Genomic DNA, 17,154 nt, shown 5'->3' with positions numbered 1-17,154 from the left:
TCCTCAACACTGCAGCTGCTCCTCCAGTTATTTTCTATCAGTCTGTCTCCTCAACACTGCAGCTGCTCCTCCAGTTCTGTGTCTTGAGGCCAAATGTAGTTTTTCTTTAAAGTCTAAAGTTCATGAGGTGGGAGAAGAGAAACCACGCCGCTGTCTGTCAGTGGAGGTTTATTAAAATCTGATAGAGAACTGAGGCCTCTGATTACTGGTGCTACTAGTGTCCAGTAAACTAAAAACACAGGAAGCCGCCATATTGGTCTGCAGTAAACGTTACTATGGTTACAGACATTATTGACAGGAGTGGAGTGACTCGTGTTAGCGTACAGACTCAGTCTGGTCATGTGACTCAGGTCTGCACCAACATGAACATTGACTCTGATTCATGAAGTCAGTGTGAACAGAGCTGCTAGAAGCTGAGGAATATTGTTTGATTTTGAATGGAGGATATTAGTGACGGCGTCTGGAAAAATCCCTCCTATGGAAAGTTATGAAGGTTATTTGTTCATGATCAAAGAGATGATGCTGTCTAACTTTATTTACCCCCCTCCCCCACAGTGTGGACCATGATGCAGTGCGGTGGTTGAAACCAGGCCTGAGGAAGTGTAAGTGTGTATTTAGTTTGATTCAGTTTCTATTGAAATAGAAAGCTCATGTGTGACATCTATTCATTCAAATCCTATTCTGAAAGAAGATGGCTGACAAAATGTGTTATGATGAAATTGAAGAAATGAACTGTCAGTCTGTTAATACCATAAAACTTCAATTAAAAGCCAAGTCCCATATAGACACCATTCCCTTTCAGTGGCCAGATGTCGCTACACGTTTTGAAAAATAAATGCGGGCCTAATTATTTATTTATTTATCTGTTTGTTTATTTACTTGCATTCAAACGTCCCAGGTCAGATCACTACAGAGAGAAAAAATTGCGACCTGAAATTCAAGCTGTCCATTTTTTCTTTTTACTGAGAATGAACCGTGGAATGACGGTGCGCAATTGCCCGACTGGGTTACACTGGTAGTTGTTTGATGATAATGCTCGAGCTGTAAACAAGGCTAGCTTGGTGAGTACTCAACCAATCTGAAAAAATGATGTCACGATAAGTCCCTTAGACACATACAGTGTGGAAAATAGGGTCCAGGTTGGGAAAAAAACGCAATTATCCTTTAAGCGCCCTCACAAAGTTTGAAGTTGATCCGACAAATAGTTCTAGAGATAAACCACTTTCTGTGTTTGCCAGTAGGTGGTGTTATGCCGAGTCTGTGTGCATGGGTTGAGGTGTGTGTGTGTGTGTGTGTGTGTGTGTGTGTGTGTGTGTGTGTGTGTGTGTGTGTGTGTGTGTGTGTGTGTGTGTTGGGTGTATCGGTCACAAAAGTGACATGGGGTCACATGGTGACTAACAGACAGCGCTACCTACCCTGCCTCCACAACTTGATTATAGGAGTCAGTCTGAGCAGAAGCAGAGCACACACACACACACATACATACACACGCGAGCACACACACACACACACACACACACACACACACACACATACACATTAACACACATACACACAAACACACATGCACACACACACATACACGCGCGCGAACACACACACACATATACACATAAACACACATACACACACACACACACACAGACGCGCACGCACACACACACACAGACGCGCACACACACACACACACACACACACACCCATTAGCACACATACACACACACAGATGCGCACGCACACACACACACACACACACACACACACACACACACACACACACATACACACACACACACACACACACACACACACACACACATACATACATACATACCGTAGCATACATACATACATGCTGGAGCCAGATCTGTTTTGTATTCCTTTTGTCACCCTCTGCTGGTTGTTGTGTGTAGGGTCTTCTGGAAGCAGAAGGTGCTTCTCTTTGTGCCTGATGGACATCACCCTGCAGCACAATTAAATATCCAAATCGTAGGCTACTGTGACCTCACTTGGTTTGCCATTTAAAGAGGAGTATGTTTGATGAGCAGCTGGCTTCTGTTTATTTGACTGAATGACTGGAGCATCATCTCGGAGAAAGGGAAACTTTTTTTTTTTTTTTTTTTTTTTTTAACGGAATCTGGCTGTCATTAGGCATTGATTAACTGGATGCTATTGCTAACTGATACCTTGAACATCCATTTGCAATGATTCTGGCTGGATATTAACTATTGTAAATTTGTCACAATGAATGCAATTTGTGCACAATGTGTAAATACATTTAATATTAATTGTTTAGGCCTAATTATTTGTAAAGTCGCAACACATTAGAGATGTGTGTAGTTCTTCGTAGATTTAGCCTCTTCATTTTGCTCTCGAATGCACCAGGTTGACGGATTTTATTTTAACACATTCACTGCCAGCCGTTTTTTCAATACTGTAGGTAGGTTCTGCCAAGGTTTTTTTTTGAGGATTCTGGCTCATCTTACAAGAGCCGAGGATTCTTTTCTGCTAAGATTTTGTGAACACAAATGATCTCAAAAGAACTAATAGAATGTGTGCTTTCTCTGTCTAAAAGAGTTAGTTTGTAGAGTTAGTAGTTATGTAGGCATTAGCAGTAGAATACAGCATGGTTTCAGCGTCTGAAAATTTATTCTGAGATAAATGGCTTTTTGTGAAATTCGATAGAACAGTCACTTTAACCATTTATTTTTGGCGTAAGACGTCAGACATCTAAACAATAGTTTTGAACAGTAATTTCCTCCATAGCAGCAGGAAACCCCCCTCTCCTTCAAACTCCTCCCTCCGTGGGTGTGTCTCTGGTGGCTTTGCAGCGTTTGTCACAAGCGAGGCTCTGCCTGTCTGTGCTGCCTGGCTGCTGGCGGCTGCTCTTTGGGTGAGTCTGCATGAGTCGTTTCGGTTGTGAGCTCAGCTGCAATGAAGCTGCGTGCGATTGTGGCCAGCATGCTTTGCAAGGTGACGAGCGTCAGGCGGCAGGGAGGGAAGGAGGGGCCATTTCGAAATCGACCAATTGAAGACGGAAATACAGAAGGGCAGCCAATCACGCTGTAGCAGCAGGCAGGGCTGCTGAAATGTAATCTCCTCTCTCCCTCAGTCTCCCTCCCTCCCTCTCCTCCTCTCCCTCTCCTCCTCTCCATCAGTCTCTCTCCCTCTCCTCCTCTCCATCAGTCTCTCTCCCTCCCTCTGCTCCTCAACCTCTCTCTCTCCCTCAGTCTCCCTCCCTCTGCTCCTCTCCCTCTCCTCCTCTCTCCGTCAGTCTCTCTCCCTCTCCTCCTCTCTCCCTCAGCCTCTCTCCCTCCCTCTCCTCCTCTCCCTCTGCTCCTCTCTCCCTCAGTCTCTCTGCCTCCCTCTCCTCCTCTCCCTCTGCTCCTCTCTCCCTCAGTCTCTCTGCCTCCCTCTGCTCCTCTCCCTCTCCTCCTCTCTCCCTCAGTCTCTCTCCCTCTAGTCTCTTAGAACAGATGAGTTGGCTTCCGCAATTTTCAAATGCTTCCGCCATACCGTCTGTAATTCGTGGGGGAGAATCATGCACCAACCGGAATGGGAAGAAGAAAGGCGGGTCTTCCGCTCATTAGGCCAATCTGAATCCAATATGCCGCATTTTTCGTGGACACACGTGTTGTGATTGGTCGGATTCCGTCGAACTTCCTTCCAGTCTGAAGGTTTTTTCCCAACTTCCTTGTGCATGTTCTGGGGGTGTAACGTACAGACTGTTTAGCTGCATTCGCCGGATGTAGATGAGACTGTTTTCTCTCCCTCCCTCTGCTCCTCTCGCTCTCCTCTCTCTCCCTCAGTCTCTCTCCCTCCCTCTGCTCCTCTCCCTCTCCTCCTCTCTCCCTCAATCTCTCTCCCTCCCTCTGCTCCTCTCCCTCTCCTCCTCTCTCCATCAGTCTCTCTCCCTCCCTCTCCTCCTCTCTCCATCAGTCTCTCTCCCTCCCTCTGCTCCTCTCCCTCTCCTCCTCTCTCCCTTAGTCTCTCTCCCTCCCTCTCCTCCTCTCTCCATCAGTCTCTCTCCCTCCCTCTGCTCCTCTCCCTCTCCTCCTCTCTCCATCAGTCTCTCCCCCTCCCTCTGCTCCTCTCCTTCTCCTCCTCTCTCCCTCAGTCTCTCTCCCTCCCTCTGCTCCTCTCCTTCTCCTCCTCTCTCCCTCAGTCTCTCTCCCTCCCTCTGCTCCTCTCCCTCTCCTCCTCTCTCCCTTAGTCTCTCTCCCTCCCTCTGCTCCTCTCCTTCTCCTCCTCTCTCCCTCAGTCTCTCTCCCTCCCTCTGCTCCTCTCCCTCTCCTCCTCTCTCCCTTAGTCTCTCTCCCTCCCTCTGCTCCTCTCCTTCTCCTCCTCTCTCCCTCAGTCTCTCTCTCTCCCTCAGCTCCTCTCGCTCACCTCTCTCTCCCTCAGTCTCTCTCCCTCCCTCTGCTCCTCTCCCTCTCCTCCTCTCTCCCTCAGTCTCTCTCCCTCCCTCTTCTCCTCTCTCTCCCTCAGTCTCTCAAATTCAAATTCGCTTTATTGGCATGAATGTCTCAAGTACAATATTGCCAAAGCATAAAGAATTGATAAAACAAAATAACATTAATAAAATACAATTGATTACAGTTACAATACATACAGTAGTCACATGTCAACAGATCATATTAATTCATGGTTTTTCCCTCTAATGTCATGGCAGAGTGTTAGCCTACATATTGTGCAGCTAAGTCTGTCAATTGTGGTTCTTCACCTAAACAGTTTCATCAGTTCATCACACGTTTTTCCCTGATATGACGAGTCTGCTGCTCTGAGCTGCTGCAGGAAGGCCTCTCTGACAGCAGGGGGCAGTCTGCTGACTGCTGCTCTGAGCTGCTGCAGGAAGGCCTCTCTGACAGCAGGGGGCAGTCTGCTGACTGCTGCTCTGAGCTGCTGCAGGAAGGCCTCTCTGACAGCAGGGGGCAGTCTGCTGACTGCTGCTCTGACCTGCTGCAGGAAGGCCTCTCTGACAGCAGGGGGCAGTCTGCTGACTGCTGCTCTGAGCTGCTGCAGGAAGGCCTCTCTGACCGCAGGGGGCAGGAGAGGAGAAAATGGACCTCACTTTCTATTTCCCCTGAAGAACACTGTTTACACACTCTCAGTTCTCTGGGCCTCCATTGCTTCTTATGAGGCAATGGAGGGAGGCTGTCAGGCTTGGAGGTGCGCGCCATTATCGTTATAAATGTAAATAATATTCCTGGAATGCGTGTTTTAACGAGCCAGTTACATTTCTTTGCATTCTTAGACATTACCGTTTGATTTAGTTTGCATAATTGCTCAAGTTAGTAGTTAGTTTATGGGCTAGAAACTCTGCCAGATGACAGGCACTAGGCGCCATTTTCCCCTTCATTTGGAAGAGAAAATGATCCTGAAATGAAGATTTGATTGACAGCTGCATGTCGTGATATGATTGGTTGAAATGGGGTACAAATCTGATAGTACTAGGTGACGTCAGCAAACTGTACATTACTGTTATCAATGAAATCTTGAAAAACGAACTGTTGATGTGAAAAAGTGTGAAAAACTAAAGAAATTAGATTTGTGTGATTTGTTTTGCATACATTATTAAATAGGTGCACTGCATACCCAGGTATTTGAACTAAAAGAAAAGAAAAGTCATTCTTGGGTTCAGCTCGACTTTAAGGATCTCTTAAGGATCTGTTTCTGTGGGTGTTGTGTCCCATGAGGTGTGTCTCTGGTTCATTGGTTAACTCTCTCTCTCCCTCAGTCTCTCTCCCTCTCCTCTCTCTCCCTCAGTCTCTCTCCCTCTCCTCTCTCTCCCTCAGTCTCTCTCCCTCTCCTCTCTCTCCCTCAGTCTCTCTCCCTCTCCTCTCTCTCCCTCAGTCTCTCTCCCTCTCCTCTCTCTCCCTCAGTCTCTCTCCCTCTCCTCTCTCTCCCTCAGTCTCTCTCCCTCTCCTCTCTCTCCCTCAGTCTCTCTCCCTCTCCTCTCTCTCCCTCAGTATCCCTTCCTCTCCTCTCTCTCCCTCCTTCTCCTCTCTCTCCCCCAGTTTCTCCCCCTCTCTCTCTCCCTCAGTCTCTCTCCCTCACGGCTCGTGCACACCATGAAACGCTCTGCGGCATGCCTCCTGTGAAAGCCTCTTTGACGCTGCATCTTGATAGGCTGTCTTGCTCTACTTCCACGTCTGATTGGTCCATTTCAACCTCGCGCCCCCTGCCGCTGGAACCGGCCAGCGTTTCGCTGTTGCAGACTAGAGGCGGCTTGTCTCTGAGCCGCTTAACGCTCGCGGGGCGGGACTAGGGCGGGACCTTTCGTTAAGCTACCCAATGACAGCTCTTCCTACACATTTCGTCCCCCCACCCTCCTGTGTACCTCGACCTGAAAAGGTTTCTACAGCTCCAAGCTGGAAGCTGGTTTCCACGCCCACAAAACGCTGTGACACAGCGGAAAAGCGATTTTTGCCATTGTAGGTGTGCACGAGGCGTCAGTCTCTCTCCCTCTCCTCTCTCTCCCTCCTCTCCCTCTCTCTCTCCCTCCCTCTCCTCCTCCCCCTCTCTCTCTCCCCCAGTTTCTCCCCCTCTCTCTCTCCCTCATTCTCTCCCTCAGTCAATTCAATTCAAAGAGGCTTTATTGGCATGACCATAGTGAGTTACAGTATAAAGCACATAGTACATGTTAGTACAGACAGAGGGAGAACAAAACAAAAACAGTTTGTAACATACAGAACAGAAACATTATGTTACTGTAACAAAATACAGGTAGTTCCAACAACAACCGTGTCAACAATATTTTGTATTGAAATATATACAGATATATACTGTATATGGGGCGGCTGTAGCTCAGGAGGTAGAGCGGGTCGTCCACTAATCGCTTTGGATAAAAGAGGTCGGTGGTTCGATTCCCGGCTCCTCCAGTCTGCATGTTGAAGTGTCCTTGGGCAAGACACCGAACCCCAAATTGCTCCGTTGGTGTGGCAGCACCCTGCGTGGTAACCTGCCGCCATCGGTGTGTGAATGGGTGAATGTACCTACTGACTGTAAAGCACTTTGGATAAAAGCGCTATATAAATGCAGGCCATTTACCATTTACCATTTACATATTGATTGTGCTTGAAATAGAGAGAGGGAAGGGGCGGTGTGTGTGTGTGGGGGGGTGATGTGTTTTTCTGGAGAGGTGTGTGTGTGTGTGTGTGTGTGTGTGTGTCTGTGTGTGTGTGTGTGTGTGTGTGTGTGTGTGTGTGTGTGTGTGTGTGTGTCGCTCTCTCTCTCCCTCTCCCTCTCTCTCTCTCCCTTAGTCTCTCTCTCTCCCTCTCCTCCTCTCTCCCTCTCCCTCTCCTCTCTCTCCCTCCCTCTCCTCCTCTCCCTCTCCTCTCTCTCCCTCAGTCTCTCTCCCTCTCCTCTCTCTCCCTCTCCTCTCTCTCCCTCAGTCTCTCTCCCTCTCCTCTCTCTCCCTCCCTCTCCTCCTCTCCCTCTCCTCTCTCTCCCTCAGTCTCTCTCCCTCTCCTCTCTCTCCCTCCCTCTCCTCCTCTCCCTCTCCTCTCTCTCCCTCCCTCTCTCCCTCCCTCTCCTCTCTCTCCCTCAGTCTCTCTCCCTCTCCTCTCCCTCCCTCAGTCTCTCTCCCTCCCTCTCTCTCTCCGCCAGTTTCTCCCCCTCTCTCTCTCCCTCATCTCTCGCTTATCTCTCTCCCTCTCATCTCTCTCCCTCTCCTCCTCTCCCTCTCTCTCTCCCTCATTCTCTCCCTCCCTCTCTCTCTCCCTCTCTCCCTATCTCTCAGTCAATTCAATTCAAAGAGGCTTTATTAGCATGACCATAGTGAGTTACAGTATAAAGCACATAGTACATGTTAGTACAGACAGAGGGAGAACAAAACAAAAACAGTTTGTAACATACAGAACAGAAACATGATGTTACTGTAACAAAATACAGGTAGTTCCACTTCCAACAACAACCATCAACAATATTTTGTATTGAATCATACATTTACATATTGATAGTGCTTGAAATAGAGAGAGGAAAGGGGCGGTGTGTGTGTGTGTGTGTGTGTGTGTGTGTGGGGGGGGGGGGGGTGATGTGTTTTGTGTGTGTGTGTGTGTGTGTGTGTGTCGCTCTCTCTCTCCCTCTCTCTCTCTCCCTTAGTCTCTCCCTCTCCCTCCCTCTCTCTCCCTCAGTCTCTCTCTCTCCCTCTCCTCTCCCTCCCTCTCTCTCCCTCAGTCTCTCTCCCTCCCTCTCCTCTCTTTCCCCCCTCTCCTCTCTCACCCTCCCTCTCCTCTCTCCCTCCCTCTCCTCCTCTCCTTCTCCTCTCTCTCCCTCCCTCTCCTCCTCTCCCCCTCCTCTCTCTCCCTCTCCTCTCTCTCCCTCAGTCTCTCGCCCTCCCTCTCATCTCCCTCCCCTCCTCTCCCTCTCTCTCTCCCTCTCATCTCCCTCCCCTCCTCTCTCTCCCTCTCCTCTCTCTCCCCCTCCTCTCTCTCCCTCAGTCTCTCGCCCTCCCTCTCATCTCCCTCCTCTCCCTCTCTCTCTCTCTCTCTCCCCCTCCTCTCTCTCCCTCAGTCTCTCTCCCTCTCTCTCTCTCTCCCCCTCCTCTCTCTCCCTCAGTCTCTCTCTCTCTCTCTCCCTCTCTCTCCCTCCTCTCTCTCCCTCAGCCTCTCCTCTCTCTCTCTCCCTCTCCTCTCTCTCCTCTCTCTCCCTCTCCTCTCTCTCCTCTCTCTCCCTCCCTCTCCTCTCTTTCCCCCCTCTCCTCTCTCACCCTCCCTCTCCTCTCTCCCTCCCTCTCCTCCTCTCCTTCTCCTCTCTCTCCCTCCCTCTCCTCCTCTCCCCCTCCTCTCTCTCCCTCTCCTCTCTCTCCCTCAGTCTCTCGCCCTCCCTCTCATCTCCCTCCCCTCCTCTCTCTCCCTCTCCTCTCTCTCCCCCTCCTCTCGCTCCCTCAGTCTCTCACCCTCCCTCTCATCTCCCTCCTCTCTCTCTCTCTCTCTCTCTCTCCCCCTCTCTCTCTCTCTCCCTCTCTCTCCCCCTCCTCTCTCTCCCTCAGTCTCTCTCTCTCTCTCTCTCCCTCTCTCTCCCTCTCTCTCTCCCTCCTCTCTCTCCCTCAGCCTCTCCTCTCTCTCTCTCCCTCTCCTCTCTCTCCTCTCTCTCCCTCTCCTCTCTTTCCCCCCTGTCCTCTCTCTCCCTGCTTCTCCTCTCTCCCTCAGTCTCTCTCTCTCCCTCAGTCTCTCTCCCTCTCTCTCTCTCTCTCTCTCTCCCTCTCCTCTCTCTCCCTCTCCTCTCTTTCCCCCCTGTCCTCTCTCTCCCTGCTTCTCCTCTCTCCCTCAGTCTCTCTCCCCCCTCTGTGTGTGTGGCCCAATCCCAATTCTTCCTCTTAGCCCTTCCCCTTAGTTTTGTGCGTTCATGTGAGGGGAAGGGGTATCCCAATTCTCCTGTGGATCGAGGGCGAGGGCCAAGGGCTAGGGCTGAATAGCATCAAAACCAAGATTTTCCACGTGCGTGTGTGCATGCGTATGCATGCGTGTGTGTGTGTGTGCGTGCGTGCGTGCGTGTGTGTGTGTGCGTGCGTGTGCGCACGTGTGTGTGCGTGCGTGTGCACGTGCGTGTGTGCATGCGTGTGCGTGCGTGTGTGCGTGCGTGTGTGTGTGTGTGTACGTGTGTGCGTGTGCGTGCATGCGTGTGTGTGTGAGTGAGAGAGAGAGAGAGAGTTCATGTCTTTAGTAAAGTGTTAGTCTGCTTGTGTTGCTGTGTAAGGACACTAGGACTCTATATGGTCATTTTTATTCAAGTCATATTCATACTGGTTCAAATATAAATATAGTCTTTACTAACTTTGCTGAGCTTTTGTGTGTGAAAGAAACTAAACAGCAGCAGCATAAAGACGCAGGTCTCAAATATAAACAGGTTGAATTCAGTGATTGAAGCAAATAAATGTAAATCAGACAATAATAAACACAACAGATGTGTTAGATGAGAAGCTGCTGTTGTATTGAGTCTTGTTGTCTCATCAGATGCCTGTGATCTCACACTGGACCCAAACACAGCAGAGAGACACCTCCTCCTGTCTGAAGACAACAGAAAGGTGACGAGGGTGAGAGAGAAGCAGCCATATCCTGATCACCCAGAGAGATTTGACTCCTACACTCAGCTGCTGTGTAGAGATGGTTTGACTGGTCGCTGTTACTGGGAGCTGGAGAGGGAAGGACAGGTTGATATAGGAGTGACTTACAGAGGAATCAGCAGGAGAGGAGGGGGTGATGACTGTGAGCTTGGAGGGAATGAAAAGTCCTGGAGTCTGTGGTGCTCTGATGATCATTACACTGCCCTGCACAATAACAGATTCACAGCCATACCTCTCCCCTCCTGTGTCTCTAACAGAGTCGCAGTGTATCTTGACTGGCCTGCTGGCTCTCTGTCCTTCTACACAGTTTCCTCTGACAAACTGATTCACCTCCACACTTTCCACTCTTCATTCACTGAACCACTTTACCCTGGGTTTGGTTTTGGTTCTGATGCCTCACTGTCTCTGTGTCAGATAGAGGAGTGAGAGAGAAACACACTGTGACCAAACACAGCTGCTACATGATGTGAAGGCTTAGGTTTGTTGTTGAGTCATGTGTGTGTGTGTGTGTGTGTGTGTGTGTGTGTGTATGTGTGTGTGTGTGAGAGAGAGAGAGTGTGTGTGTGAGCATGTGTTTGTGTGTGTCAGAGAGAGAGGGGGTCTGTGCTTGTGTGTGTGTGTGTGTGTGTGTGTGTGTGTGTGTGTGTGTGTGTATGAGAGAGAGAGGGTGTGTGTGTGTGTGTGTGTGTGTGTGTGTGAGAGAGAGCTGCTATGATGTGAAGGCTTAGGTTTGTTGTTGAGTCGTGTGTGTGTGTGTGTGTGTGTGTGTGTGTGTGTGTGTGTGTGTGCGCGCGTGTGTGTGAGTGTGTGCATGCGTGCGTGCAGGGGCGCCGTATAGGGGGGGAAAGGTAGGACGATTCTAAGGGCCCTTGAAGCTGACAGGGGCCCTGTCAGCTTCAAGGGCCCTAAAAGCTTGGACACTAGGCAATTTTTTGCAGTATTAAATTATTAACCTATTGTAATGAATATACTATTTTATTCAATGTAATAGTAAAACGAATTGCTTCTTTTTGGCAAAAAAGAAAAAATCCTCTTGCATACACACCCCCCTTCGATTTTCAAGAAATGGTTTCTCCCTGCCCAACACTGACAGGAAAAATAGGCACGCCTCCCATCCAGGCAGCGTGGGGCAGCAGCAACACTACGCAGTACGCGCTGAGATCAGATGAGAGGAGAGAGCAGAGAGGAGACGCAACCAGCAACATGCCAAAAGCAAAGTCAGGTTCCAAAAAGAGAAAGGATAGGCAAGAAAGAGAGCAGAGAGAAAAAAGAGCACAACAGTGCCTCACGCAGTTTTATAGGAAGGCAGGTGAGTGAGCTGGACTGGTGCAGCTGTCTGCCTGTCTCTGTGTGAGGCGAGGCAGATAGCCTACGCTACGTGAATCACTCTGTTAACCTAGAGAACTGTCTAGTGACAGACTAGACTCTAGTCTGTCTGGCGCCATCTGAACATTTATTCAACTTTTCTTAACTACTGGAAATTACCCTGTTAGACCTTAGTGAAATATGCTTACTTCACAGAGTGTTTACATTTCCCTCCTGTCCTGTCTAGCAAACATTTAATCAATGCAAACAATTGTTTGCAAGCCGTTCATATAAATCAGTTGTCCCTCCCTGCCTGGCTCTTGCCTAACACAACAGATGCAGAATCAGACACAGCCCCCCCCCCCCCCCCCCCCCACCGGCACCTTCCAATGAACCAGTCCTCCTAACTGATGAAGGAGGTGAGACACACACACACAGGAGCAGTATTGTGTTGAATGACATGGTAGTTGGCACAATTGCAGTGGGTCTGTGGGGATTTATTTGTAATACTAATAATAATAATAATAATAATAGTAATAAAAAAATAAGAAGGATCAACACAATTTATTTGTCCACATAATGACCATTATATGAAAGGAAAAGCAGCCCACAAATGACAGCCAATGAGAAAAGGAGAACATAATGATATTAAGACTGAATAATGATATCACAACAGTCTCATGCTAAACACTCCTGTTGGACTCCACATGTGTATCAATATTATTTCTAGTCATTAGTTGATAGTATTTCTTTGTTCCCTCTGGTGTATTCAGAGCAGAGAGAGAGTATGATGATTCAACAGGGATGGTGGTGAGATGAAGGTGGGTGAGAAAAGGAGCAAATATTGATGGTTAAGACTGAATAATGACAACACTACAGTGTTATCCTAATATAATTTAAAATGCGATATTATCCTCTAAATCAGCTTCAAACAGCCCAAATTTTTCGCCGCCGCCCTTCGGACGCCGGCATCAGTGGGGCCCATGCTATGTCCTGTCATGGGGCCCAAAATCCCTGGCGGCGCCCCTGGTAATCAGAGCCAGCCTTCTTTGTGATAAGATTGTCTGGTTCAATCAGACAATCAGACTGATTGCATGTCTTCCTCGAAATGTCCGTTATTATTAAATTATTTATTAATATTTTATTCCTGACAGGACAGGTGTTCATATAGCCTATGTCTCTGCTAATCCTCTGAAGTCACCGTGATAGTAATAGCAGAAGTTGCGAGGGTCTTTGATCTTCTATCTCCAAATTCCCGATAGACTCAATAGGCTAAATAAATACATAGGCTTACATAGGCTACATAGCCTACATAAATAAATAACTTTCTCCCTCTCTCTCTTTCTTTCTCTCTCTCTCTTTCTCTCTCTCTCGCTCCTCGCACGCCCGACATAGCCTACAATGTAGGTCTAACAAAATGCATTCTATAATCATATAGGAAAATCTCTGGGAATTATTTTTTCCATCACGAGAGGCTATTAGCCTACCCGAGCGGGACATCCAGGATATCGCCCTATCATCGCTCATTACTTTCCCTGAGTTTCCCTTTCCATCAGTCGGAAGCTCTTGAAAATTGCGAGAGCAAACCGTCCGTTTTTAAGAGACTACGTGCAGTGTATCTGTGTACCTGTAAATGTTGCGTTCTCTGCACGTTCAACCTGTATTGTGTGCTGCAGGCTGGCCAGCGCGGACAGACAGTTTCCCAGCCCCATAAATGTCACAAGATTCATCAGAAATAGCTCCCCAACAGATACAAAAACATGGGCACATGTGCTTGATGTACATACAAAGAACTGCCGTGATTGGATTTGTGAAACACACATTTAAAGAAATCATGATTTCCTTCTCCCTGGAGCTTCTCCTCTGACAGCTCCTCACTCGCCTCAGGCAGCCAGACTGCAGGAGCTCCGCCCCCGGCTGATTCGTGCGGTGGAGGCTGCGTAGCCATTGTGCAGCATGGCCAAGTAGCACCAGAGATTTGATATCCCACCGTCTCTGGTTGCGCATTTTCTTCTTAGATGTTTCCACTCACGACCGCACCTCCTCTCAAGTTGTCTTGCGCCCCCCAGTGGAGACGCCGTCTAAACTTTGAGAACCGCTGGCCTAACCCAATCATTAAGGCTTAGCCAACAAAGTCCTCCCTTACCATTAGCCTTTATTCCCAATGTAAGATGAAATCTCAACTGCAATAAATCCGAAATCCTCATCATTGGCCCAAACTCCCTCACCCGCTCTGCTCAGGACTTTACACTTAACATCGACGGCTCCAACATCACCCCCTCCACCCAAGTCCGCAACCTCGGCCTCATCCTTGACCCCACCCTCTCCTTCCTTCCCCATGCCAACCATGTCACCAAAACCGGCTTCTTTCATCTCAGGAACATTGCTCTCCTCCGCCCCTCCCTGTCCTTCTCCGCCGCTGAAACCCTCATCCATGCCCTCATAACCTCCAGACTCGACTACTGCAATAGTATCCTCTATGGCTCACCCAACAAAATCCTCAATAAACTTCAATATGTACAGAACTCTGCTGCCCGCCTCCTCACCTCCACCCGCCGCTGAGACCATATCACCCCTGTCCTTCATGACCTCCACTGGCTCCCAGTCAAATATAGGATCAACTTCAAAATACTACTCATCACTTACAAAGCCCTAAACAACCTGCCCCCCCCCCCCTACCTCTCTGATCTCCTCCCCCACCACGCCCCCACTCGCAGCCTCAGGTCTGGAGACACAAACTGCTTGAAGATCCCCAGGACCAAGCTCCGGACCTGGGGCGACAGGGCCTTCTCAGTTGCTGCACCCTCCCTCTGGAACACTCTCCCCATCCACATCCGTCAAGCAAACACCCTACCATCTTTCAAACAGGCCCTCAAAACCCACCTCTTCACACTCGCCTTCACCTGCTAACCCCATCTCTTATTTTCTTATTTTTTATTTATTTTCCTATTACAAATGTATAAATGATTTTACTCTGTGTGTAAAGCGACTTTGAGTACTTAGAAAAGCGCTATATAAATTGAATGTATTATTATTATTATTATTATCTCTAGTGTATTGACGTGAGAGTGAAACTTACTCACTTATGTGTTTGCAAGTGATCTCTGTTTAGGCAGCAGGGTAAAGATTACAGTTCATTAATTCACTGGTCTTCTTGATCTTCTGCGCTATCCGTCATGGCGTCGCTCTGAACTGGGGCATGGTTGGCTTGGTGATACCCAGCTCCATGGCATCGGTTTCATTTGGACCACTTGGGATGTCGCTTGTTCTGGTCTTCATTCAAAGGCTGGATGCTTAGGAAATCCACAATCCCCAAATGTGATAAGTGTTGCATGTAGATGATCAAATATCCTATTAGTTTGAGAAGGTGCAACTCTATTATGTCACGTGGAGTTGCTTGCTACTCCCGTAGCTTCTGCTACGTTAGTTACCAAACAGTCCTAATCATCAGTTCTACAGGTCTGTGCATCCACAGACGACCAACTGTCCTCAAGAAACAGTAGCTTCACAGGTCTGTGTGTCCACACACGACCAGCTGTCCTCAAGAAACATAGCTTCACAGGTCTGTGCGTCCACACACGACCAACTGTCCTCAAGAAACATAGCTTCACAGGTCTGTGTGTCCACACACGACCAGCTGTCCTCAAGAAACATAGCTTCACAGGTCTGTGTGTCCACACACGACCAGCTGTCCTCAAGAAACATAGCTTCACAGGTCTGTGCGTCCACACACGACCAGCTGTCCTCAAGAAACATAGCTTCACAGGTCTGTGTGTCCACACACGACCAGCTGTCCTCAAGAAACATAGCTTCACAGGTCTGTGCGTCCACACACGACCAGCTGTCCTCAAGAAACATAGCTTCACAGGTCTGTGCGTCCACACACGACCAACTGTCCTCAAGAAACATAGCTTCACAGGTCTGTGTGTCCACACACGACCAGCTGTCCTCAAGAAACATAGCTTCACAGGTCTGTGTGTCCACACACGACCAGCTGTCCTCAAGAAACATAGCTTCACAGGTCTGTGTGTCCACACACGACCAACTGTCCTCAAGAAACATAGCTTCACAGGTCTGTGTGTCCACACACGACCAACTGTCCTCAAGAAACATAGCTTCACAGGTCTGTGTGTCCACACACGACCAGCTGTCCTCAAGAAACATAGCTTCACAGGTCTGTGTGTCCACACACGACCAGCTGTCCTCAAGAAACATAGCTTCACAGGTCTGTGCGTCCACACACGACCAGCTGTCCTCAAGAAACATAGCTTCACAGGTCTGTGTGTCCACACACGACCAGCTGTCCTCAAGAAACATAGCTTCACAGGTCTGTGCGTCCACACACGACCAGCTGTCCTCAAGAAACATAGCTTCACAGGTCTGTGCGTCCACACACGACCAACTGTCCTCAAGAAACATAGCTTCACAGGTCTGTGTGTCCACACACGACCAGCTGTCCTCAAGAAACATAGCTTCACAGGTCTGTGTGTCCACACACGACCAGCTGTCCTCAAGAAACATAGCTTCACAGGTCTGTGTGTCCACACACGACCAGCTGTCCTCAAGAAACATAGCTTCACAGGTCTGTGTGTCCACACACGACCAGCTGTCCTCAAGAAACAGCTTCACAGGTCTGTGTGTCCACACACGACCAGCTGTCCTCAAGAAACATAGCTTCACAGGTCTGTGCGTCCACACACGACCAGCTGTCCTCAAGAAACATAGCTTCACAGGTCTGTGCGTCCACACACGACCAACTGTCCTCAAGAAACATAGCTTCACAGGTCTGTGTGTCCACACACGACCAGCTGTCCTCAAGAAACATAGCTTCACAGGTCTGTGTGTCCACACACGACCAGCTGTCCTCAAGAAACATAGCTTCACAGGTCTGTGTGTCCACACACGACCAGCTGTCCTCAAGAAACATAGCTTCACAGGTCTGTGTGTCCACACACGACCAGCTGTCCTCAAGAAACATAGCTTCACAGGTCTGTGTGTCCACACACGACCAGCTGTCCTCAAGAAACATAGCTTCACAGGTCTGTGTGTCCACACACGACCAGCTGTCCTCAAGAAACATAGCTTCACAGGTCTGTGTGTCCACACACGACCAGCTGTCCTCAAGAAACATAGCTTCACAGGTCTGTGTGTCCACACACGACCAACTGTCCTCAAGAAACATAGCTTCACAGGTCTGTGTGTCCACACACGACCAGCTGTCCTCAAGAAACATAGCTTCACAGGTCTGTGCCTCCACACACAGCCAGCTGTCTTTAAGAAACATAGCTTCACAGGTCTGTGCCTCCACACACAGCCAGCTGTCTTTAAGAAACATAGCTTCACAGGTCTGTGTGTCCACACACGACCAGCTGTCCTCAAGAAACATAGCTTCACAGGTCTGTGCCTCCACACACAGCCAGCTGTCTTTAAGAAACATAGCTTCACAGGTCTGTGTGTCCACACACGACCAGCTGTCCTCAAGAAACATAGCTTCACAGGTCTGTGTGTCCACACACGACCAGCTGTCCTCAAGAAACATAGCTTCACTTCAGCTACCAGACTGCATTTGATCCATGCGGTTCATCTGTCGGCGTCCTCAATCAGTATCATCAACATGAGCTGCTCTTCCTTTGTATCTTAGGATGATGTCATTTCATGGACAAGAGAAACCTTTGACCCAAATATGTCAGTACAGTACTTTCCCTACAGCCCCCCCTAACGGTACACCTCCAGTACTACAATAATATAAGCAAAATCCTAATAAGTACTAAGAATAAGAAAGA

General features: G+C 48.8%; 1 protein-coding gene across 1 annotated transcript in view; it reads left to right on the top strand.

Moving 5' to 3' along the window:
• Window positions 1-10,698, top strand: part of LOC310791534 (NACHT, LRR and PYD domains-containing protein 3-like) — a gene marked incomplete at its 5' end in the record, with an annotated part of 89,673 nt that extends 78,975 nt beyond the window's left edge. The window contains 2 exons of the mRNA XM_083653208.1: window positions 560-602; window positions 9,957-10,698. Coding sequence (XP_083509334.1) covers window positions 560-602; window positions 9,957-10,492 — 579 coding nt within the window. The 3' untranslated portion in view covers window positions 10,493-10,698. The remainder of the gene's footprint in view (window positions 1-559; window positions 603-9,956) is intronic.
• Window positions 10,699-17,154: the final 6,456 nt, after the last annotated feature.

This window comes from Poromitra crassiceps (assembly GCF_964638095.1).
Source record: "Poromitra crassiceps genome assembly, chromosome: 16".
In the NCBI taxonomy this organism is placed as follows: domain Eukaryota; kingdom Metazoa; phylum Chordata; class Actinopteri; order Beryciformes; family Melamphaidae; genus Poromitra; species Poromitra crassiceps.
The sequence above is the reverse complement of the archived record's forward strand: the minus strand, read 5'-3'. Positions and strand labels throughout refer to the sequence as shown.